The 24,191-nt window shown below is 58.5% G+C and overlaps 2 protein-coding genes across 3 annotated transcripts; both read right to left on the bottom strand.

Moving 5' to 3' along the window:
* Positions 1-550: 550 nt before the first annotated feature.
* Positions 551-7,372, bottom strand: Hsh2d (hematopoietic SH2 domain containing). Of its 2 annotated transcripts, XM_003464203.4 has the most exons (6): positions 6,763-7,369; positions 4,928-5,073; positions 3,849-3,938; positions 3,428-3,593; positions 2,308-2,427; positions 551-1,474 (listed from the first exon to the last, which is right to left on the bottom strand). In XM_003464203.4, the coding sequence occupies exons 2-6, from the start codon at positions 5,050-5,052 to the stop codon at positions 932-934; spliced, it is 1,044 nt and encodes a 347-aa protein (XP_003464251.1). In that variant the 5' UTR covers positions 5,053-5,073; positions 6,763-7,369; the 3' UTR covers positions 551-931. The 2 variants fall into 2 exon arrangements, with proteins under 2 accessions (XP_003464251.1, XP_063084125.1); XM_063228055.1 differs by lacking the exon at positions 2,308-2,427 and having other exon boundaries at positions 6,763-7,372.
* Positions 7,373-11,025: 3,653 nt separating this feature from the next.
* Rab8a (RAB8A, member RAS oncogene family) lies at positions 11,026-22,214 on the bottom strand. The gene is made up of 8 exons (XM_003464257.5): positions 22,029-22,214; positions 18,935-18,995; positions 17,645-17,705; positions 15,501-15,578; positions 14,816-14,905; positions 14,318-14,383; positions 13,792-13,842; positions 11,026-12,014 (listed from the first exon to the last, which is right to left on the bottom strand). Exons 1-8 carry the CDS (start codon positions 22,150-22,152, stop codon positions 11,922-11,924), a joined length of 624 nt encoding a protein of 207 aa, XP_003464305.1. The 5' UTR covers positions 22,153-22,214; the 3' UTR covers positions 11,026-11,921.
* Positions 22,215-24,191: the final 1,977 nt, after the last annotated feature.

Genomic DNA, 24,191 nt, shown 5'->3' with positions numbered 1-24,191 from the left:
TCCTGCTGTTTTGATTTTTTTTTAATACTTGGCATTGAACCCAGAGTTTCACCTTGAGCTCTAGCCCCAGCCCCACCCCGCTTTTGAAACAGGGTCTCCCTGTGTAGTTCAGGCTGACCTGGAACACTCGGTAATCCTCCTGCCTCAGCCTCCCAAGTGCTGGGATGTGCTAGCCTGCTCCTTAAAGGAAAGTGGCTCCTATGTGTCCCCCCAAAATGATGCTGACGATGCCATCTTTGTGTTTAGGCCACAACCACCTGGGGAGGTGGCCCTGCTGGCCCAGGCTCTGCAGTGTGATTTGCACAGAGCGTGGACCTTGTGTGTGAGGGCTGTGGTCCCCTGACCCTTGTTCAGTGGCCGTGCCAGCTCCCCTGAGCCTCAGCGGGACCCTCAGTGCTGGGGCAGCCATGTCCCACTGGATTCCTGCAGGCTCCTCAGGCCTACCCCCTGCAGCCTTTCCACCCCTCTGGACTGCTCCAACACTGGCATGATGTCCCCAGTGCTCCCCAGTCCTGTCTAGGAAACCCTGCTGAGGGAACAAGTCTGCACATATCCATACACACACAATTTTTAGTTTGAGTTTTTGGTTTTTGAGACAGTCTGGCCATATAGCTCAGGCTGGCCTGAAACTCTGGGAGATTCTCCAGCCTCGGCCTCCAGAGTGCTGGGATGGCAGGCATACACCACCATGCCCAGCCTGCATACAGCTGTTAAAATCATTTTCCACATATGGTAGGCAAACTCCAGACTGGGAACCATAGGGAGTGAGGGCAAATTGTAGGCAACAAGGGGGACCGGGACTGGCTGGACACAGAGCAAGCCTCACTCACTTCTTTAACGCTGGTCACCAGCGCCTTCTCCCACCCGGGTATCCTGGAGGACATGCGTGGAACATGGCTGCCCAGCACTGAGGTCACGGTTGGGTGGGCCCCTAGCAGTACCCTGGGGCAAAAGGTGGTGGCTGCAGGTACTCCTCAGGGAGCCAGTCCCCCGGCTTCTGCTGGGACGGCTGGGCAGACAGTGCCCTTGTTATCTTCTGGCGCCAACTTCTGCCACTTGGGATCATCCCACTCCAGGAGGCAGGCCTACTGGCCTTCCTGGAGGGTGTGCCCCTGTCCCTCAGGGCCTGGCACTGAGGAGTGTTTTCTGGGGATGTGGGGACCCTGTTTCTCCAGGCAGCACTGCTCCAGTGCCCCCGACTGTCCGTCCTGACCCTGGAGCCAGAAGTCTCCTCTGCCAGCCAGGTGTCCCAGCACGGCGACAGGCTCACAGTGAGGTGGTCTTTCAGCCACTGCTGGACCCTCCTGCTGGTATCAGGCAGCACCCTGAGGTTCTTCCAGAGCTTCTGACCAGCGTCCCCCAGAGGCACCACTGGGGGCTGGGGGGAGGTGACCTGTTCCACGGGCTCCATCCAAGCCTCTGGGGATGCCTCCTTGTTCTTCGGCAGGAAAAGCCGGGTGCGCTCTCGAGGATCCTGAAACGGAGGCAGGGACCACCTGGTTGGTTGCCCTCCGAGCCCTGAGCCTGCCCCTTTCTCAGGTGGTGTCCCATGGGGTAGCTTGCAGCTGGGGACACCTGGCAAGCAGCCTCCTACACCTACACCACCGCCCTGTGTGTTGGTGCCGCCTCCCCGGGTCAGATGGGGTCCCCCCCCCCGCCAAAAAAAAATAGAGAAATGCAAACGACCCAAGCACACGGGGAAGTAGTTAGCTCAGGCAGCCCTGTCTCGGTTATCACAGCCAGGCGGATCATCATTCCGCGTATGTTTGAATCCTAATTAATGTAGCCCTGAGATGGAAGCCAGGCCCTTCTCAGGGAGCTGCACTTCAGTCCCCTTTTTATTGTTTGTTTTAGGGTCTGGCTAATTTGCTCAGTTGCCTAATTGCTGAGGCTGGGGTAGAACTCCCTTGGAACGGGAAAGCCTACAGGAAATAGAGACCATGGGAAAGCGAGAGTCTTCCAGCTGCCAGGGGCTGTCTGCGAGGAGACACAGGGCAGGCGTGGGACTGTTTTAGGTCCAGACACTGCAGAGGGGAAGGTCAACTAGAAACAGAAGTTGGGTGTGGGAACTGGGGGCAGAGACACAATGTGTGCAAGGTCCTGAGGTCGCTGCTGACCTGAACCACAGCAGGGCAAGCAGAGGCATGGGAGTGGCCCTGAGTGTGGCTTTACAGAGATGTGGGGTTGGATGGAGGTCACTGGAAGGCTTTAAGGCCCCGATGGGTTCTAACTCTCCTCTAGGAGCTCCTCTAGCAGCAGTTTCAGCCTTCACCCCCTCGCCCCATGGAAGTGCCAGCCTCCCCATACCTCCTGGCCGGAGCAGGGCCCCTGATGCTCCTCGGGGCCAGGCTCAGGGCCAGCAACATCCTGGGCTAGGGTGGTAGCACAGAGCAGGAGGTCCTCATAGTCCACAGTGGCTGGGTTCGTCTGTGAGGAGACACAGCTCAGGTCCTGGGGCAGGGCTAACGCCACAGCACCCACCCGCGGAATTTTGGGGACCCAAGCTCCGTAGCCGAATAAGGAAGCCCACCATTCACAGCTAGCCCCAGACCCCAGACTCCAGACTCCACCCATCGACCGTATAAGGAAGTAAACCTGCTGCAGATCACAAAGCCATGCCCACTGACTACATAAAGCAGTCAGCCCCCAGGCCATATAAGGAAGTACTTGACCCCAGACTCCTCCAGGCCACACCCACCAGGAGTCAATCCCGGCCACGCTCACCAGCCATAGTAGGAAGCCAGCTCTAGCTAGACCACCCAGGCCATGTCCACGGATGTTATGTGAATGCCAGCCCTCCCCAGAACCACCCCCAGGCCATATCCCCATGACTATAGAAGAGCCAGTGCCATGAGCTATTTCCCGCTAGCCCCAGACCTCGAGGCCATGCCCACCAGCTGAATAAGGAAGCCAGCCTTCCCCAGATGTCTCCAGCTACACCCATGACATAAGGAAGTCAGCCAATTTTAGATCCCTCAGGCCCTCCCACTGACCTTATTAGGAAGCCAGACCCAGACCATGCCCCACCACATCTACCAGCTAAATAAGGAAGTCAGACCGCCTAGGCTATGCCCATTATCTGAATAAGGAAGCCAGCCCACAGAAGTCAGCGGGCCCTAGGCCCCCAGGCCATGCCCACTTATTAGGAAGCCAGCCCCCCAACCCCCTCCCACTAGCCAGCCAAATAAGGAAGACAGTCCATTGCAGGCCACGCCCACAGGCTGGATAAGGAAGCCAGACCACCTTAGACCCCCTAGACCACGCCCATCCGTTGCATGAAGGAACCCGCTTTCCAGACCCCCCAGGCCACACCCACCGGCCGTGTAAGGACAACCCCATCCCTGCAGCTCAGCGGTGGAGACGCCCACTGAGTCCTATGCCCAGCTGGGAGACTCCCAGGATAGGGTGGGCGGTGGACCCAGCTCACCTGCCCACAGCCCTGCGTGAGCAGCTGCCCGTGAGGCCGCAGCGGCCTGCTCTGGTGGAAAGCCACCAGGGCGCACAGCGAGGCATGGGCTGTGTCCTCCCCGTGCAGCAGCAGGCGGCCGTCGTCCCGCAGCAGCACCATGGCGTGGCAGCAGCCGTCCTGAACCCTGCAGCACATGGAAGGAGGAACCCATAGCTTCCTGCCTCAGCGTGCCTGCTACAGCTGGACTCGGAGATCTGGGGAGGGCGCCAGTGCTCAGCCCTGTTCCCGGCTTGGGGATGAGCCAGGAGAGAACGCTGAGGGAGGCTTTCCGGGCGGGGCACGCCTGGGCTGTGTGCCGAGCTCAGTGTGGGCGGGACCTGCAGCTCCGCAGGGGACCCACACCAGGCAACCTTGCCCCGCACCCCTGCCTAGGCCTCACCTGTAGGACAGCGTGTAGCCCACGTGGCTGTGGCTGACCCGGATGAGGAAGGACCCCGGGGGCTGTGGCTCCAGCAAGTTCTCGGCGTCTCTGGAAAGGCAGGAGGGTGAGCACAGGAGGCCCATGGTCACCGCCCCGCTGCCCCGCTCTGGACTCTGGGACAGAGGCTGGGAGACCACACTTTCTAATTCTAAACAGACGCCATCCACAGTCGATTTTTCTTGGTTGTGGGACCTTGGCATATTCAGAGACAGCCATGTCCGTTAGATGTAGCCTTTGGACACCTTGGGTCCCAAACCACAGCTCCTCTGCTGTGTGGCTGCAGGAAGGTATCTGTCCCTGTCCTGTCCTCGGCCTCCTCCAGGGGAAGTCACAGTCTTCCTGGGGGACGTGCTGCTCATGTGTGTGTGCTGGGATGGAACCTAGGGCCTTCACTCTGAGCTGCATCTCAGCCATGTTTTATGTTCTGTTCTGAGACAAGGTGTCACCAAGTTGTTACATGGCTCAGGCTTGCAACCCTCCTGCCTCAGCCTCCAGTGGGGCTGGTCACAGGCTGGCACCCCATGTCTGGGCTTTGTACTTCCTTAGCGTAGCTCCTGGAATGTTTAAAATTGTCGTAGGTGGCTCACGTCCTATTTCTCTTCCACAACGCAGCCCCAGAGCTGTGAAACAGTGCCTGTGCCCCTCTTTCTGGCCTTGGCAGCATTCTTTGAACATGGTAAAAAAAAAAAAAAAAAAAAAAATGATCCTTCTTGCATGGCATGGTGATGCACGCCTGTAATCCCAGTTCTGGAGGCTGAGGCAGGAGGACTTGCAAATTCAGTGCCACCTAAGCATCTTAATAAGACCCTGTCCTGAGACAAAACAACTTCTATGGGTTGGGATGTAGTTTGGTGGTAAATGCCCACGCAGTATGCATGAGGCCTTGGGTTCTGGCCCCAGGCTGCCAGGAAAATAAAAGAAAAAACAGAGGAAGTACGGGCCACACAGCGGCAGGCAGAGGAAAGGGTGGGGTCAATGTGCATCCGCAGTGCTGCCCTGCCCTACGGAGACCTGGAGAGAGCTGGGGGCGCCCTCACCCTCGCGATATGGCGCCGTGGAACCACTCGGGGACGCCGTCCTGGGCCAGCGGGCCCATCTGGGTGTGCACGAACCAGTCCAGGCGAGGGGGCAATGGCGGGGGCAGCCTCTCAGACTGTGCCATGGCTTCCGGGTTCGAAGGCACCTGCGGAGGAAGAGGGGAGCCTGGCCTGTTGAGAGCCGCTTCTTCCTCTTCTGCGCAGTATGGGGCCTGGGGCTGGGTGCACCACAACCCTTTTCTTGTTTATGCTGAGACTGAGTCTCACTGAGTCACTAAACCGCCCGGGCTGGATTGGAGCTGGCATCCTCCTGTCTCAGCCTCTCAGAGTGCTGAGAGGACAGGCGTGGCCACCGCACATCGGGCTCCGTGCCAGCCCTGCCCCTCCGCATTCCTCCAGAGCCTTCTTTCCAGGTGCCCCCGAGCGGGGGACACAGTGACAAACAGCAGTTAGGATGGACTCTGGGGGCGAGGAGCAAGCCCTAGGCCAGGGCTTCGAGGATTCTAGCCTAGCCCGGTAAGCAGACACTGGACCTGTTCCATAAAATGCCAGGCACTGACCCTGCCATGCCCAGGCTGGGGCCCCTGGGGACTGGGCCCTGGGTGCAGATAGGGAACCCAGCCGGAGCCCTGCACCACTGCCCCGTGACCTGGTCCGGTCCCCTGCCTGGACCCCAGCTGCAGGTCCGGGACAGTGAGTGACATCACCATAGGGGTCTGCTTTGGTTCTGGGGGATGGGTGCTGGGGATGAGCCAGGGCCTCCAGGTGGAGTCCAGTGCTCACCGAAGACTTGCACCCTGTGCCCCAGGACTGGACCTATACCCCAGTGCCATTGGGTTTCCATCCCTGTACAGCTGCCACACAGGGGTCTGGCAGCAATGCCCTAGCAGGTTGGCCTGTGTTCACAGGCTGGTCTGCCTCAGTGTGTGCAGTGCCCACTGTCATACTGGCATGGTGAGGATCACCCACTGACATTTCTCAGCGTATCCCTGTCGCTCAGCAACTTGCCTTTCTATTTCCTCCTTGGCCTATGGTTCACAGGAAGCCTACTCGTGGCTGCCCCGGGAACATGTTCGCAAGCTTATTCTTTCTCCCCACACCTTGGAAAACTCCTATGGATCCTTCAAGGCCCAGTACAAATGTCCCTTCCACCAGGCAGCTTCCCTGCCTCTCCCCAGACAAAGCCCTGGCACTTTCTTCTATCCCTGACCGTCCCTTCTGTTGCTCCCTCTAGCCCAGACATGATGCCATCGAGTGCAGTGTCCTGTCTGTTGTCCACTATGGAAGGGGGCATGGTGGGACCCTGGCCAGGGCTGGACTCCCAACCCTGATCCCAGGATCCTTGGGCTGGCTGGGCACAGTTTAGGATGGGTGGGTGCACGACCAGTAACAAGTAGTTAATAACGGGTAACTAGTTGGCTAACTCATGGGGATAACCAGCAATGGATGACTGGCAGTGATAACTAGTGATGGTAACTAGTAGTTCATAGCTAACAATGGTAACCAGCAGTGGGTAATTGATAGCTAGGGGTGAGCAACCAGAGGTGGTAACTAACAATGGGTGACTCGTGAGGGTAACCAGTAGCTGATGACTAGTAGTGGGCAGTCACCACAGGGTCACTAGTGATGGGCATCATGGTGACTCGATGGGTAGCGGGTGAGCATGTGTTGGTCAGATCCGGTCACCTGTCCCCTCCCCCATCGCTGTTTTCTTTCTAAACTTTCTGAGTCGGGGTCTCCGCCTCACCCCCAGCCCCAGCCCCATCCCCACGCCTCGTTCCCCCAGCCCTGTCCCGCCTGCTTCTGGGGGCCAGGGTGGGCTGGGGGACCTGTACCTGGGAAGAGCCGTCTGGGTCCGGTGATGGCTGCACTGCAGGAGCTGGGTTTCAGTTCAGGGTCTGTGCGTCACTGTCAAAGTCACTGTCACCGTCGCCCGCCTGGGGTGGCGCTGCTCCACTGTTCCTGCTTCCTCGAAGGCAAGAGGTACCGGCCCACGCCATGCGGCTAGGAGGGACATAGGGACAGCGGGACACACACCTGCAGTGAGAGGCCCAGGCCCATCCCATCCAGCGACAGGGGACGGAGCAGTCTCGGAAGCTGCCTCCGCCACCTGGGTGGCTCCAGGAGGAGTGGCAGCCGTGGGACACCCATAAATGACAGAGGCCACCTAGGGCCCGAGGGGACCCACAGTCAGGGGATGGCGCAGGCCTGGAGGAGGCACAGGCGGGTGAGGACCCAGGACAGCTGCTTGGTCTGGGTCCTGATTTCTTCCAGTTTTGAAGCAGACGGAGCCATGTGCGGTGACACATGCCTGCCATTGGAGCACTCCGGAGGCTGAGGCAGGAGGGTCACTGAGAATTCGAAGCCAGCCTGGGCTACAAAGTGAGCTCAAGGCCAGCCTGAACTGCACAGCGAGACCCTGTCTCAAAAAGACAAAAAAAAAAAAAAAAAAAAAGGAAAGAAAGAAAACAGCCGGAAGCCTGAGGCGGGGCCTCTCAGGGACTCAGCAGCACCCCCTCTCCCAGGCAGGTGCAGGAGGCTTCCTGTGCAGCTGTGCCACAGAGGGGTGTCTTGCCCTGGGGGAGGGGCAAAGCATGGGACTCCAGCAAGGGACATGCAGACACAGCTTGGTGGCCTTGCTGGATGGAGTGCTCATTGTCTCCGAGCCTCAATTTCCCCACTCCCGGCTCCAGCAGAATAGGCATCATCCTTTGTCACCTGAGCTGATAAGAAGTGGGCACCCCAGGGACCACACTTGTGATCCTGGCACTCTGGGAGGCTGAGGCAGGAGGATCCCAAGTTTCAATTTAGGGATCCAGGGAAGCCGCCTTGAATGATAAACAAGAAGGGAAGGGTGCAGCCCCGAGCGGAGGCTCTGGTGCTGCCGAAGAGGACGAGGCCAGGAGAGGGCCCGCTGCCACCTGACGGGGCTCTCTTGGGCACCATGCAGTAGGCAGGGGCTGAGACAGCTCGACCCTTGTCTCCCTGACAGCTGCCGCAGCAGGGCCCTTCCTGCCAGGGGGCTCAGCATCCTGGGAACGTGGGGGACCCCGCTCCTGGGGAGGGCAGCCTTGGTGGCTCAGTCCCTGCCTTGGGAGGGTGTGACAGTCACGCAGCCTCTCGCCTGGGCAAGCCAACCACGGCCACTGAGGGAGGATGTTGCTTGGTGTGTGCATGGGTTGGCAGCAGAAGGAAGTGGGGTGCGGGGGACATGGCCCTGCTCTGCCAGATGGGGCAGCCGGCTTCCTCTGGAGGATGCCAAGGCCCCATGTGGGCTTTCCTGGGGAGGGGGAGGCGCTGGCCCAAGTGACCCTCGGGCCAGCACCCTAAAGCCGAGAAACCTTGTCTGTGACCTGTGCCCAAGAGCAGCGCTGACCCGTGTGCGACCACCAGGCCGCCTTGCACCAGTGCACAGGAACCAAGCTTTTGCTCAGGAGCCTTTGCAGATAGATACAGCTGCACCTTCCCCAGCTTGGGCACCCTACAGTGGTGTCTGGCTGTGTGGTCCAGACTGGCCTTGAACTTGGGGTGATCCTCCTGCCTCAGCCTCACCTGAGTGACCGGCGTGTACCACCATGCCCACTGCACAGTGGAATATTATTCAGCCACGAAAAGAAGAGGAACGAGGCAGTGACCTGGGCCACAGTGTGGAGGGACCTTGCTACTGCGACACCAAGTGACAGCAACGACACGGAGGCCATGCGCTGTGTGACCACTGCTGTGAAAGCAGGGTGCCCGAGGGTGGGGGCAGGGAGGACAGGCGCTGGGGACCAGCGATAACGCCAGCCCTTAAGTGACTGTTCTGAATCTATGTGCGCATGCGCAGCACGGTGTGGTTCAGCGTTCCCGCAGGGGCCACTGCCATCGCTAGAGCAGATGCCAGGGCATCCATGAGGCTTCAGGACCTGGCCGGGGGTATCTGGGGACGCAGTGGTGGCGAGAACTGGGAGGCCCTCAGCCCAGGAGCATGCCGATTCATGACTGCGCATGCGTGGCCCTTACAGTGTGCCTCTCAGTGTCCAAAACCTCGGTGCATCGCAGGCTCCTTCAGAGTCTGCGCCCAGCCTTGGGCACTGATGCTTAGGGAGAAGTCTGGCAACGCTACTGTGGTTATTTGCACACAGCACAGTGGAATACTACAGTGCCACGAACAAGGATGAACTTAAGTCCTGTGTAGGAAAATAGATGCACCTTTTAGTCCGTGATGTTAAGTGAAATAATATCACACCCATGAATTTAAACATTGCATGGCTTCTCTTATAGAAGGAATCCAAAGTATAAATAAAGAGCGAAATAAAAGGTGACAGGAAGTAGGGAGATGAATCTTGCAAATGGGAAAAAGACCAAGACATGGAGGAAAGGCAGGGAAGGGAGGGGGAAAAATTAAAACGTGTTATGCACCTGTCCCACCCCCCACAAGGAAGGCGGCCATTACTACTGCAAATGTGCTAATAAAAATAAAAACACAAGCAGGGCGTGGTGGTGCATGCTTGTTATTCCAGCACATGGGAGGCTGAGGCAGGAGGATCGCCAGTTCGGCTATGCTAAATTGTGTTTGGTGGTTTAGGTGATTTGTTGAGTGTATTTGTGTTCTGAGACAGGACCTTGCTGTGTTTCCAGGCTGGTCTTGAACTTTTGGAGATCCTCCTGTCTCAGCTGCTCAAGTGCTGACATCACAGCCTTCAGTGTTTTTGATAGGATAGTTTGGATTTATGATGCTTTTCGTGCTACGGGGGAGGTCTCATGGTAGCTTGGATCTGGAAGCCCCCTGGACAGCTCGAGTAGTCGACCAGATGTGTGAGGATGCGTCCTGCTGGCCCTCAAAAGGTGAGCAGTAGGGAGGTGACAAGTGGTGGCGCCTGAGCCCAGGGCAGCTCCCAGGCTGTGGCTACCTCCTGCGCCCTGTAGCTGCCTGGTCCTCAGCCTTCAGCCTGGCACTGCAGGCTGGAGAAAACTACTTTCTTCCTTCCTCCTCTGCTTTTCCTTCTCTTCCCTTTTCCTCCTTTATCCTTTACTATTTTCTGATACTAGGTCTTTCTGTGTAGCCTATAGTGGGCTCAACACAGTGCTCCTCCTGCCTCAGCCTACTGAGTGCTGGGATCCGGGCATTGCAGCACCTTTCCTGATTGGAACCTTTCTTCCTCCTAACTGTCCTGCTGGGGGAGGGAGTGGGAGCCACCCTGGCAGTGAGAATAAGGCCCATGCAGGGTAGCCACATGTTGCTGTGGGACCGGGAAGCCCACTGTCCTGGGCACCCAAGTGGTGACAGCCATGCAATACCCCAGGTGCAGCCAGGGGACTGAGTGTGTGGCTTGGCTGTGCAGGTGGCAGGGACTGAGCAGAGGCCCCTAGGCATGCAGGGATGGGCAGTGCTGAGCTACACGGGGTGGAGGGGGAAAGGGGGTGGCTGGCTCCCCACGAAGGTGTGACAAAAGCAACCTCTCCACTTCCTCCTTTACCAGCGCCAGGGCTGAAGCCACTCTGTGACCCATTCCTGCCTTTATTTTTTGAGACAGTGGCTTGATTGCTCAGGCTGGCCTTGAGATCTTCCTGCCTCAGCTTCCAAGGGTGCTGGGATTATTGGCACATACCACTAGAATATTATTTTTGAGCCAGGGAAGAGCCTCACTGTATTGCCAGGCCAGCCCTGAACAGCTGGCACCTGCAGCCCTCTGGCTCAGCCCCTGCACAATGGATTCCAGGGCTTTTATCATGCCTACCTCTCCTTGATTTCTACTTGGCACAGGGAAGGAACCTGGGGTGCACTAGCCTCACTTCCATGCCCAGACCCTACCTGAAATGTTGCTATAGTCTCACTATGCTGCTCAGTCATTCAGGCTGTGTTCAAACTCATGACTCTCCTGCCTCAGCCTCCAGAACAGCTGGAACTCAACAGATGTATGCACTGCATCTGGCAGGAAAGGCAGGAAGGGTGTCTCTCTGGGTTATTTTTATTTGGAAGGGGACAGGTTTTCCCTAGGTAGCCCAGGCTGGTTTTGACCTTATGGGACCTTCCTGCCTCAGCCTCCCAAGTACTGAGATGCCCACTGCCTCGCACTCAGCTCTGGCCTTGGAGCGGGACATGGACATCAGACCTGTGAGCTTTAAAATGAGCTTTAATCTTTTGCTCTCCGTAGGTGCAGGTCTGGGCGCAGACAGGGCAAGTTAGAGACACAGGATAGCCAGTGGCCAGGTGAGTTTCAGCTGGGAAGCGGGAGTGGGGGCTGTGACACAAGGACTGGCTGATAGTGCCTAGGGCAGGGGCCAAGGTGAGAGCAGGCACCGGGTGACAGCCTGTTCTGAACTGCAGCCTCTCTAGCCAGGCTGGGCCATCACTCCTGGCCCAGGAGAGCCAGCGACAGCTGCACAGACCATGGGTGGCCACTGGTACCCATGTCAGGTGGGGATACGCAGCCCGGCTGGCTGGCTCTGCCTCCAGGTGGGCAGCAGGAGTGGTGTTGCTTGCTGGCAATCGACTCTGGAAAAATAAAATCTCAGCTAGAAAGAAGGTCCCATGCGGTGTCGGGGACAGGGCACCTGTTGCCGGTGTCCCCTCACTGAGGGGCCAGCGGAGCCGCCTAGGGCCTGTCCTGACCGCAGTGAGCGGATGTCTTTACTGTGCTTCCCTTTGGTTTAACAGTTAGGGGGAGGAATGTAATTGTCATTTGTCCAAAACCGAGAGTTGGTGGCGGCCGACACCAGGCTTGCGGTGGCACTTCTGGCCAGGGCTGGGCATCCCATGGACTCTGCCACCTGCCTCGGCCGGTGTTCTCTGCCACGAGATGTCGCCTGTGGGCCCGAGGTCGGAGGTTACAGGAAAATAGCAGATTCTTAATTCTTTCCATCTCCGAGTTGAAAGGATCAGACGGTTACTAAAATAGACAGTTTCTCGTGGAGGTCTGGTGGCATGGGCCTCTGGTGTGGCTCGAAGGTCTGCTGGATGCAGGCCCGGGTCAGGCACAGTCAGCTCAGTGAGCCAGGCTCGTGGGCGCCCTCACAGGAGGATGCAGCGGAAGAAGGAACTCCGCTTCTGTGGGTCTGGCGTGATCTTCACCCCCTGGCTGCTGCCCTGTGGGCTGTTGCCTTCCTGGGGTCACAGGGATTTTCTCAAGTTACCAGGGAGCCAGATGCGCAAGTGACTACCTGGCTGCCCACCCCACCCAGCTGCCCACCCAGTCCCCTGTTCACCCCCAGCCCACATCATCCATCAGCGTACCCCTCACTCACCCACCCAGCAGCTGTCTACCCACCTCCAGCTGCCCCTTCCCACCAGTCATCCGCCCCAGCATCTGCTCCGGGCCTGGGCCCCCTCCTCCCCCCTCCCCCATCCACCCTCTCAGTGCGGCCCTAGAGCCAGCCGAGGAGCAGAATTCCTGGCCAATTCTCCCCCGTCTCTGCATCCTGGCCCTGGCTTGACCTCGCCACTCCCATGTGTGCCCTGCCAAGGTCTGGGCCTCTGTGCCAGCAGTCGGCACCCCTGAGGGGACAGATGCGCCCCAGACACACAGGCCACAGCCCTGGGGGGAAACTGCCAAGGGGAGGCGGCCCTGCACGGCTCTGTACAAAGCAGGTTGTGCACTAGGAGGTCTGGACCCCTGACCGGTGCCGAGAAGATGCCATGCAGCCGAGGGCAGAATAGTGGCCCCAGGGTGCTTCTTCCCTGGTAGAGCTGCCCCCCAGCCCGACCCCACAGCCCTCAGCACCCCCAGCCACAGTCCCTGTGTCTTAGAGTGAGGAAAACATATGCGTTTGGTAGCACCCGGCACTATCTGTGCCTTCTCTGAGTCCAAGGTTAAAATAACCCAGCACCCGGGGCCCGAGAGCATTTGTGTCCCAAGCAGGTGGAGGACAGCCAGGGCCACAGGCAGAGGTGCACAGGACCTTGGGTGTGGTGACGTCCCGAGGGACAGGCCCATGCCTGGCTCTGTCAAGGCTGTAGCACCCTCACCTGGAGCCCAGGATCTGAGACTCGCCAATTTGGTCACGAGAGCTCCCAGAAACCTGGGGCTCGGCCACCACAGACGGAGTTGTGGGCTTCCTGACAGCTGTGCTTATGAGGACAGCAAGGCTGGATGCAGGGGTACACGCTGTCATTGCGGCACTCACGGAGACTGAGGTAGGAGGAGCCCAAGTTTAAGCCCAGCCTGGGCAGCTTAGCAACTGCATTGAGACCATTTCAGAATGAAAGCTGTTTACAAAGAGCTGAGGACGGAGCTCTGGCCAAGGTGCTGGGTTCAGTGCCCACATTAGAGAAAAGAAAATCTGACGACACAGATGGGGCTGGCAGCTGCTGTGAGTCCTGAGGGCGGTGAGGCCACAGGGACGAAGCCATCCTCCCCCACACTTGCATCCTGGGCCCACAGAACTCGTGTGCTGGAAACGCCCTCCCTAAAGCCGTGTGTTAATCCCAAGTGGGTTTGAGTCATTGTCTTACTGTAGCCCAGGCCACCCTGGAACTCAAGGCAATCTCCTGCTTTAGCCCCCGAGTGCTGCCCTATCGATGGTTCTTTGGAGCTGGGCTTTGGGAGGTGACCAGGACAGATGAGGTCAGCACTGCCCCAAGTAGTGGGTTCTCTAAGAGTCCCCACACTATGTCACCATGCGGCAAGAAGCCCCCGAATCCAATGCTGACATAGAGCTGAGCTGATCTATTTCATGCCACTCACGGTCACAGCAGCAGAGTGGCCTCGGGGCCTTGCCCCAAGCATGGAGGCCATGCCTGACTTGCACAGCTGGGTACAGACCTAGACTGCATCCCAAACCCTGCTCCTCCTGGCCAGGTCCCCAGGGCCTGGAAGTGGCCTCTGCCACACCACAGATGCTGGCCCAGTAGTGCTGTGCACAGCAGGGAGGCTCATACTCACCAATTTTTTGTCCATTTTTGCTTTGATATCTCTGGCGAGAGTGAAAAATGCCTGTGGGAAGAGCGTGGTGTCACAGCCCCTGCAGGAGGTGGTGTGGCCCTCAGTGTCAGCGGGTGTGTGTGTGTATGTGGATAGCACCCTGCATGGGCTCCCACTTGGCCCCACCCTTTATGCCTCTGCCTACCTGGTGACCCTGGGAGCTGTGCAGTGGCCACTTGCATGCCAGCGCCCTGGCAGGGGCAGCCCCAGTACCTTGTGCGAAGGCACCATGGCCAATGGGGGCACTGCCCAGCTTGGTCCCCAGAGGAACCTTCACTGGGTGGCACTGAACCACTGACCCTTGGCCCTGCATCCCGGTGGGACACAGAGAGCCGAGCAGGTGTGGGCCTGGCCCGGAGGAGCAGAGTTCAGGGTCCTGGGAGCCAGGGAGCCAGGAGAGGGCATGTTGAAGGCTGCAGCCCAGGGCTGGTACAGCCTCAGGGAGGACAGGGACCCTGGGCACCTAGAATTGGCCAGGCTGACTCACATTCTCCACGTTGATGTTGGCCTTGGCGCTGGTCTCCATGAACTTGATTCCATAGTCAAGGGCCAGCTGTAAGGGACAGGGAAGCACACTGAGCTACTGCGCCCAGGATGTGAGTGCCCTGGGTGCCAGCAGTGGCAGGTGGGGCCAGCTTAGTGCCAGCAACTGGTCAGGGCCCCCTGGGCTGTGGGCCCACTGCTCCCTGGGTTCTTATGGGGAAGGGGACACGGGCAGGGCCTGTGGATGAAGCAGCCGCTGAGGGGGCAGCACAGAGGGGACTGCAGCCAGGCACTGGCTGGGCAGTGTGGCTCAGATCATCAGCCCAGCTCCCTGGGAGGCTGAGGCAGGAAGATCTCCTGGCTAAGCTCAGCCTGAGCAATCAAGTGAGACCCCAAAGGGACAGGGACTTGGCTCAGTGCGGGGCCCAGGGCTTCAACCCCAGTACTGGAAAAATAAAGATCAAGGAGGACCCCAACCTCGGCCTGCACAGCTCGTGCCCACCTTCTCGCCCCGCTCCTTGGACACTTGTCTCTTGTCATTCACGTCGCACTTGTTCCCCAAGACCATCTTCTCCACGTCAGCAGAGGCATGCTACACCGGGAGGGGGAGGGGCTGGGTCACCGCATGGCTGGGCCCAGGCTGAGATCAGAAGCCTGCAGCCTCGCCACCCTAGGAATGAGGTAGTTCTGCAGCTGCCAGGCAGCTGGGGCCCCTCTGCTGTTCCTAGGATGCCCCCACCCCAAGCTCAGTTCTCAGCTTCAATATGGCTCTCTGCCTGCCTGCACCTGGGTCACCAGAACCCTCTCTCAGCCAAGGTGACTCCCAAGTGATCTGGCTAAAGCCCGGGGGTCAGGGAGGTGTGGCTGTCAGTGCTCGGGTTAAAGTCCTGGGGCCCTGCCTGTCTGGCACCAAAGCCCAGTTGCTGCTGCCCAGGAAGCTGAAGCGAGGCCAGCCTTTTGGGGCACAGGACCAAGCTGTGCTGAGGAGGTGGGGCCGGCTGCTCTGTGCCCTCCACAGCCACTCCCAGTCCCCCAACCGGGCTGTAGCTCACAGTTCAGGTCACCCCCTCCCCTCCAGATGGACCGCATTGCTTCCAAAACCTTCTCATCAGAGCTTCTCCTGTCCCCGGGCTCTGGGCCCTGGCATGGCGTCTGAGGACAGGGAGGGGGGCGCAGGGCTGCCTCACCTCCTCGATGTTCCGGATCCAGTTCCGGATGTTGTCGAAGGACTTCTCGTTGGTGATGTCATAGACCAGCATGATACCCTGTGTGAAATAGTGGACTCCGTTCGTGATAGGTCATCTTTCCCAGGTACGGAGGACAATAGCAGCACCTCACCATGGGGACACCTTCCAGCCACCCACCCTTTCCCTCCCTTCCATGTAGGACCAGCAGCAAGCTGGTCATGTCCTGCCTGCCACCCCTGCCCTGCACACCGTGTCCCTGGGCCCTGCTACCATAGGCCCTTCTGTCCCATCCCCAACTCGTCCACCAGCTCCTGCAGCAGCAAGTCACTGCCCTGCACCCCTGGGAGGCTGATGCTATCAGAAGCCCCGGGTGTGAAGCCACCCCAGGGGTGACAGGAGGCTCAGTGCTGATTCCCCCAGCCCAGGACTCCCAGAGCTTTGGGTCCGTGGCTCTGACCTGTGAGGACGAGGGATCCCCTGGGGACCACCAGAAAGACGCTGGTCGCCCTGTCCTGGGTCCTCCTGGGAACACCCCGGGGATCGGGTTTAGCTGGGGACACAAAGCTGGGCTTTCTGCACCCAGGGGCCTGGGCCATGCCATGGTGGCAGTGACCCCGGTGAGGATGGTTGCAGCCTCACTGTCCCACCTGCCTGCTGCCACTGACCACATCAGCTGCAGGGCACCCGACTGTGCCAGCCTGAGGGCTGGCTGGGTTTTCAATTTTTTTTGAGGTACTGGGGTTGGACTCAGGGAGCCCTAAGGTATACCCCAGTTTTTTTTCCTGTCTTTTTGAGACAGGGTTTTGCTATGCAGTTCAGGCTGGCCTTGGGCTCACTTTGTAGCCCAGGAAGGTCTGGAACTTGCAATGATCTTCCTGCCTCAAGTCTCCCAGTGCTGGGATGATAGGCATGTGCTACTATGCCTAGTTCAAACATTTCTTTTTCTCTTTTTGGTACCAGGAATCAAACTTGGGACCTTGCCCTTGCCTGGCAGATGCTACCCCACTGCTACATTCCCCCTCTTTTCATGTTTTGAGATGGGTTTTCAATATATTGCCCTGGTTGGGCTTGAAATTTTGATTTGCCTGCCTCAGCTTCCTGCATAGCTGGGATGACAGTGTGTGTTACCAGACCCAGCTAGAATTTTCATTGATATAAACTGGGAAGGTCTCACGGTAGTGACTGCTGCCCGACCAGCAGTGCCCCACTTTGGCACTGGCTGAGGATGTGGGCATTGGGCCGGAGCCTCAGCTCCCAGCCACAGAGGGACAATGAGGGCATCAAGGTGGATAACACAGCCAGGTTTGAGGAGACAGTGTGGGCTAAGGTTGAGAGGACGGGATGGTATCTACAGAGTACAAGCAGTCTCCCCTGGCATGTCAGGGTATGGGAGCTCAGGATGCAGTCTGTACGGTCGGGCTCCTGAATACTTAATAGTTTCATTTGGCTTCGCCCAGTCGCTGCCATAGGCACCCAGACACCCAGGTCTGGGACTGGGCTTGCAGCTGAGCTGGGCAGGTGAGCTCCAGAGACCGGGTAGTGGAGGTGCTTGGAATGAATGGGTAGAAGTGCCACTCCCAAGGGGGCTGTAGTGGTGCAGCCTGGGATCCCAGGACTCTGGAAGGCTGAGGCAGGAGGACTGCAAGTTTGAACCCAGGTTGGGCAACTCAGTCAGACCCTGCCTCAAAACAGAAAACAAAAAAGGGCTGCAGATGGAGCCAGCTCAGCTCGAGGCCCTAGGTCCCATCACGGGACAGAGCTGGGAGGGCACCAGAGTCCCTGGCTGGTGAGAAGAGGTGTCAGGGGTGCCTGTGCTCTCCCTGGCTGCTTCCTGCACCCTGCTTGGCCCAGCCCAGAACTGCTGGGAAAACAGCCTTGGGGCAATGCATGGTCTCCCAGTGATGTCACTGCCTCAGGCCCCAGTGACAAAGGCTCCCGAGGACTGAGCTCTAGGAGTGGAATCCACAGGCCTTATGTGGCTGGACTGGGTGACCCCCCCCAACCCCACTAGCTCCTGGCCAATTGGACCCACTTTCTATATCCCCAAGCGTCCCGGCAGCCTGGGTGTGGGCAGCCCTGTCCACTGCCTCTAGGACCCTCTGCAGCGATGCCAACACAGCAAGGATGAGGTCAGACGTGCATACCATGGCGCCCCGGTAGTAGGCCGTTGTGATCGTCCGAAACCGCTCCTGCCCGGCTGTGTCCCTGAACATGATCAGGAGGGCGGGGTTAGCGATGCTGGCGGCGAACAGTCACCCCAGGGCTCCCAGGACACACAGAGAAACATGCCCCTGGCAGCAGGGTAACACTGTCTGTGGGGTGCAGCTGCAGGGGTCCACGTGGAAATGGGGGCCCGTGGGTGGTGGATAAGCTGGACATGCCCAGAGCAGTGTGGGGGTGGGGGGTTTTCTGGCTCAGTGTCTGAGTTTGGGACAGGAAGAACCTTCCTTGCCTATCTGATAGGGTTGTGTGAGGGAGACAAATCACACCCAGCCCAGTGCCTAGCAGGGAAGACTCATGATCCACCTGCCTCAGCCTCCCAAGCAGCAGTGAAGAGAGGGAAGTGCCACCATGAAGCCACGTCTATGCCTCAGACTGCCACTGCCCAGTCCAGTCCGGTGCTGACTGGCTTGCTGACCCCTACGACAGGTGACATGTGGGGTCACACAGCCATTTCACTCTCAGCCATGGTCCCAGTCTAAGGACTGTAGACAGCAGAGGAGGGAAGGACGGTGCCACCTTGGGTCACCTGACAAGCACTCAGGCGCACAGACAGGCTGTATCGGGGCCACCATGCTGGAGGTAAACTTACCAGGTGACTCACCTGGTGGGCTTTGGAAGCTGGCTGACTGCCAAATGTTGCAGGACTCGGAAACAATAGCTCTGCAGCACTGGGAGGGGCATGTGCTAGGCAAAGCTTTCCTATTTTATTTTCTGTCTTGAAGCTGGGTCTCCCAACACTGCCCAGGCTGGCTTTGAACCAGTGATTGTCCTACCTCAGCCTCCCAAGTACCTGGGATGACGGGGAGTGCCACTGTGCCCAGCACAGCACTAGAGACTAACTGCCTGGGTATTAGGATGGATGTTGGTTCCAGGGCTGAGGTCAGACTCGGGGATGGGCAGTGGCCTGCACACACTATGGGCGTAAGGGTGCACAGGTCTCACAACACAGGAAGTGTGGCTTCCCAGGGACAAAAGAAGAAGTGACATCAGACAGGCCCGCTAAGAAAGCAACTCCACTCAAGGCATCTTGGGGTCCCCATGGCCTTCAGGGCCACCAGGCAGAGCACTGCCTGAGTCCATACCCGGGGCTGCTCTGCATCCGGATACATGTGGCCAATGCTGGCCCATGGCTGGGCACCCAGACACAGGAGCTGCTGTCCCAGGAAGGGGCGGCTGGGCCGACACACTGGCCAGTAGAGGGCAAAACTCACCAAATCTGCAGTTTGATCCTCTTGCCATCGAGCTCGATGGTCCTAATTTTAAAGTCAATTCCTTAAAGAAAAAGCAAAACATATAGTGTCCACCGATGTCCTACACTGCATGTGCACAGGTCCAGCCACCTCGATGTCCAGCACACCTGGCCCGGCTGAAGCACCTGGAGGACCCTGTGTCGGGGCAAGGCAGCCCGCCAGAGCCCCAGTGGTGCCCTGGCTTCGCTCTGCACCCAGTCACCACCAGGGGGCCTCACTGCCCAGGGCAGGCTGGTAGCCCACCCCAAAAGGCCTGTGCAGGACAGGCCTGCACTTCCCACCACCATGAGCACAGCTGCACATGGGTCACATCCTCTCCTGTCCCTTTTTGCACCCCGTCATGGGACCCTGACCCACAATACACTAGGCACACAGGCCATACTCCCCCCACCCCCAGTACAGGGCCGTGACCCACAATGCACTGTGCACACATGCCACCCTCTCCTGCTACACCCCAGCACACCCATCCTTCACTGCAGTTGGCCTCCGCCCTACTTGCCCTTGAACTGCTGGCTCAAAGGTCACCTCCTAAAAGGCCTTCCTGACTCATCAGCATCTCTCCTATCTCTAACCCTCCTCTCCCAGGTGACCTTGAAGCTCTCCCCCATCCCACGGCTCCCCCACATCCCCCTCCAAGTACCTATAAATACAACTAAACTGTGTGGCCAGCTAACAGACCCAGGCCGTACTGTAAACACCCAGCTTGGGAGGCCCACAGGCAGGAGGAACCTGGGGCAGAGAGGGCCCCGTGGTTCTCATCCACACATGTGAAATGTTCCCTGCTGGGGGTGGATGCTGAGTGAATCTGTGACTCTACTGAAAGTTGCTGGACAGTATATTTAAGTGGTGACTTGCAAGTTATCTGACTTGCAAGTGCACCTATGTCCAGGCAGTTAAAGCCCACGCTCTCCCTGCAGCGGCCTCCCCAGGACATTGGTGGGAGCTGCCTGTGTGCCCCTGGTCCTGCACAAACACTGGGGCTGTACACAGTGGTCTACATGGAAAAGGGATGGTTCTGGGGCCTCCCAAGGACTCCCAAGTGTAGATGTGAAGTTCCTTCCAGAAAGTGGTAAGGTGGGGGACTTTGGGTACCTCACGGCAGCTCTGAACACTCAAAGAAACAAACATGCCCTGTTGGTATCATCACAGGGACTTAGGAGGGAACAACAGTTAAGTCTGTGCTTGGCATTAAAGAAACTGTTTAAAACAGTAATGGCTGAGCTTATAGATGCAGCCCCGCAAACAGCCTCGGAGACAGAGGGGACACAGAAGCCACTACTGTTCTGTGGACCTGGGGTAACAGGCACCTCAGGGGAGACAGTCACACCCAGTCCCCACCCTGAGCCCGGCCCAAGCCCTCTGGACCCAGGCTGGTGGCGATAATTTGATCTGTGGCCACCGGCAGGCTGTGAACCGACTGGTCTCCAGGACAGCTCTGCAGAGCTGAACTGTGACTTCAAGGTCAAGGTGAATTAAACTTTCCAAGGACTGAGATATAGCTCAGCCACACAGTGCCTGCCTGGCAAATGAGAGGTCCTGAGTTCGATTCCAGGTACTACAAAAACAACAAAACAACTTTCCTAGAAAACAGAGGGCTGCAGGAGTAAGAGAAGAATGCTGGGTTGGAGAAAGGATGCCTGGGTTCAACTGTTGCCTCCACCTGCCCAGCAGGCCTCGGCCAAGTTACAGGAGGGGGACTGGCCTGCCTGGTGCCTGGAAATGCTGGGGTGGGTTTCTGGCCAAGAATCGCAAACCAAACCAAGGTCAACCCCTGAACTGATCCCACTGGTATCTGGTGGAGAGATGCATCAAAGGATGAGGAACTCAGGTCTGGGTTGACAGCAAGTCACAGCCTGCCAGGAGCTGACACCACTTCCTGGTTGGTGAGGACTCCAGGACCATCCCAAAGTGTGACCTTTGGGATGCTGTGTCCAGCCCAGGCAGATAGCGCTGCTCCTGCCTCTGAAGACACAGGACTCAGAGAGGGGCAGCCTAGGTGCAAGGGTGAACAGCAATGCTCACCCTTCCCTCTCTCCGGAACCAGTCACAACGACTTCCATCCTGACCCCCCTACTGTACGCAGGACATGAGATTGTTTCACTAAGTACAGGTCCCAAAAGGGGACAAGGAGGAATTGACACATGGGCCTCCACTGAGAGTGACGGATGACATGGACATCACACAGGGGCAGTGAAGCCCCCTTCCCTGGGTTTTCTTGAGGCCCCCTGCCTCACTTCTAGACCGTTCTTCTCCAACCTTTTTCTTGCAGGCAGCGACTGTTTCTGTGGCCAGAGAAGTTGGCTGAGCTTCTGTGGACATAAGATGGGAGACTAAATACACCACTCTGTCCAACTGCAACGCAGACAGCTCCTGGGCTGGTTCTGCGGGAAGAAGCTGTCTGCAAAGGGAGGGAGGATGTCCTGGGCCCTGAGATAGGGAAGTCGAGGCTGCCTGTGGCAGGAGCTGATTTAGTTTCTCCCCGAGGCTTTTATCTCGCTTCTGCTCGGAATGACATGTCCTGGGGCGGGTAACTGTCACTCATCCTTGCTGTCACTATTCTTCTAGAGGAAAAGCTACTCGTGGGGGAAGGCGACAGGGCCAGGGAAGGAGAGGGGCTCAGTCCCCAGCACTCCAGAGTTAGGCGCAGCAGAGGCGGGGCCGGGTACAAGGCAGGGTTTCTCTGGGATGGCCGAGCTCCCAAGTTTTGGGGTCAGACACACCTGAGTTCCCCTGTTATCCTTGCCACTGCAGGCTGTGACCTTGGGGAGGTCCCCCCATCCCTGGGTCTCAGATCCCACCCTGGGAACTGGGCTCCTACCCCGCCCCAGCACGAAACCTCAGAAGGCACACAGGAGGTGCTCGCTGAGGTTCCCCCACTCCCTGGCCTCGGTTTCCGCTCCTGAACACCAGGGACTCCGGAAGCAAGGTTTCGCGGGCGGCTGGACCCCGGCGGGGCCACGCGCTCCCCGGCACCCGGGTCTGGCCTCGGTGTCCCCACGGCGAGGCCGCCCCGCTTCCTACAGCCCCTCCGCCCTCTCCAACCCCAGCCCGCTACCTATGGTGGAGATAAAAGTGGAGTTGAAGGCGTCCTCGGAGAAGCGGAACAGGACACAGGTCTTCCCCACCCCCGAGTCCCCGATGAGCAGCAGCTTGAACAGGTAATCGTAGGTCTTCGCCATATTACACTCTCTCCCAGACGGGAAGTGCGGCCGCTGCCTCGCCACTGGCCGCCCACCCCGTCCATCAGCGCCGAACCCGCCCCCCATTGGCCCGCGGCCCGTGACGCGTCACTGAGATGACGCCCGTTCCTGGGTCCCGCCCGCCGCTCAGAGGTTTGGGGAAAGGGCGATCTGGGCGCCAAGCCGGAAGCAGCCAGAGCACACTACCTATTGGCCGGCGCTCGGGATGGGGCGGGCTGCGATTGGCCAGTGTTGAAGAGTCGGGGGCTTAAAATGGGGACGAAGGGGGGCGTGGTACCGTCCTCCCCGCCTTCTTTTCCCCAACTCTGGGGCGACCCCGCCCCACCTCCAGAGGGGAGCGTGAGGGCGGGGATTGCCGCCAACTGCCCCGCCCACCGGCTTTCTGAGGGGCTGGCTTGTCGGCGCATGCGCGCTGGCAAAATGGTTGGTTTCGGCAGAGGGCGCACACGCGTAGAGGGCGGGTCTCTGGGCGCGGCCCCGCTGTCGGAGCAGTCGCAGACGGTGTTGAAGCGAGAGCGGGAAGGGCGAGCGCGGGAAGGACGGCCGCGCCCTTGTGTGTGGGCTTCCGCGTCGGGCCGCGGAGGACTAGGGAGAAGGGGCAGTCGTTTGCGCCAAAAGCAGCCCGCAGGGTCCCGGTGCTTGCACCTGGCCTCGTCAGGGGAGTGAGCTCGCCGCCGGCGCCGACCGCGTCCTGAGGGGCTGCCCGGCCGTCCGCGCCCCTTGAGCGGTGTCGGTGCCTCCTCGACCCCGGAGGTGCTAGGTTCTTAATGTTCGGGGCGCCCCCTCGGTGTCCGAAGGTGCCCCCCCCCGACTCCCTCACAAAACAGAGTGCTTACACTCCTCTGAGGAGGTTCTCAAGTTCAAGCTTAGCCTGAGCGACTTTGCAAGTGCCTGCCTCAAAAAATAACCGAAGGGCCGGGGACGTGGCTCAGCGCGACGCCCCCGCCCGCGCACACAGGCACTAGGCCCTCCACGGCCAGCCAGGTAGGTTACTTTCTTGTTTGGTGGAGAGAAGACCGAGTCTGTAGGTTAAGTGACTCAGGTCCTGGAGTGGGAAGTTGGTTTTTTTTTTCAACTCAGATCGCCAGGCTTCACCGGCCAAGGGGTGATGGCCTCAGTTCCGGCCTCACAGACGTGCCCGTTCAGGCTCCTCAGGTGCTTTGGGCTGCCAGCAAAGGTGGGCTGAAAGCCGGCCAGCCTCTTCCCCTCCTGCCTTCAGCCAGAGCTTTCGACGACTTCCTGCCTCAGCCTTTGTAGGGTGTGGTACTCTTGGCTGCCTTCTCTGGAAATTTACTTTTCCATAGTATTCCGCCCGTTTTAGACGCCTGTTTCTTCTCCCACCTCATTTTACCCTGGCAGAGTGGCTTGTTAGAACCCTCTGCCACCTTTTGGGGATTTCTGTTCCTTCTGTAAATGTGCCCCTCCTCATGGTTCCCCTTCTCTGTTCTCACTTCCCGGGTGGCCTCACGCCTGTGGCTTCCAGCATCTCTGTGCCCAGATGCTGTTTGCTATGCATTTTTCCATGTTTCCCTGCTTTGTGGACATTTGCCTTTGGATTTGGCAAAGATAGTTCAAGCTCATCATGTCTACCGCTCAGCTCATCTGTCCAGGCTTACTAACTCCTTTCATGGTGAAGCCTGAGGTAGTAATGTTGGACACCTCTCCGTGATCTCTCTGATCCTTTTTCTTACAGAGCTCCTAAGTAGCTTTTGATTCTTGCTTTTCCATCTTCACATTTCTCCACTGGTCTCCCTGACCACTTACTTCCTCTAACCTAAATGCTGCCCTGCATGGTGCTCACTGTAGTTTATTTGTCACCTCTCAGCAGGATAAAAAAATCTTTAGTGTACAATGCCCCTCACACTTTCTTATAGTAAGTGTTGAGGCACAGGGATGACTAACACTTTATCCTGAGATTAGATATAACCCAAGGAGAGAAGGCAGGAGAAAAGAGGTACATAAAGGAGGAACTTCATTCTAGAAGTGGTAGGGGAGTTAGAGGAGAGGAGTTATACTTT

This window comes from Cavia porcellus, unplaced genomic scaffold (genome assembly GCF_034190915.1).
Source record: "Cavia porcellus strain 051 isolate PalLab524CR breed Dunkin Hartley unplaced genomic scaffold, mCavPor4.1 scaffold_17, whole genome shotgun sequence".
NCBI lineage: Eukaryota > Metazoa > Chordata > Mammalia > Rodentia > Caviidae > Cavia > Cavia porcellus.
This window is presented reverse-complemented; position numbering and strand designations above follow the sequence as displayed.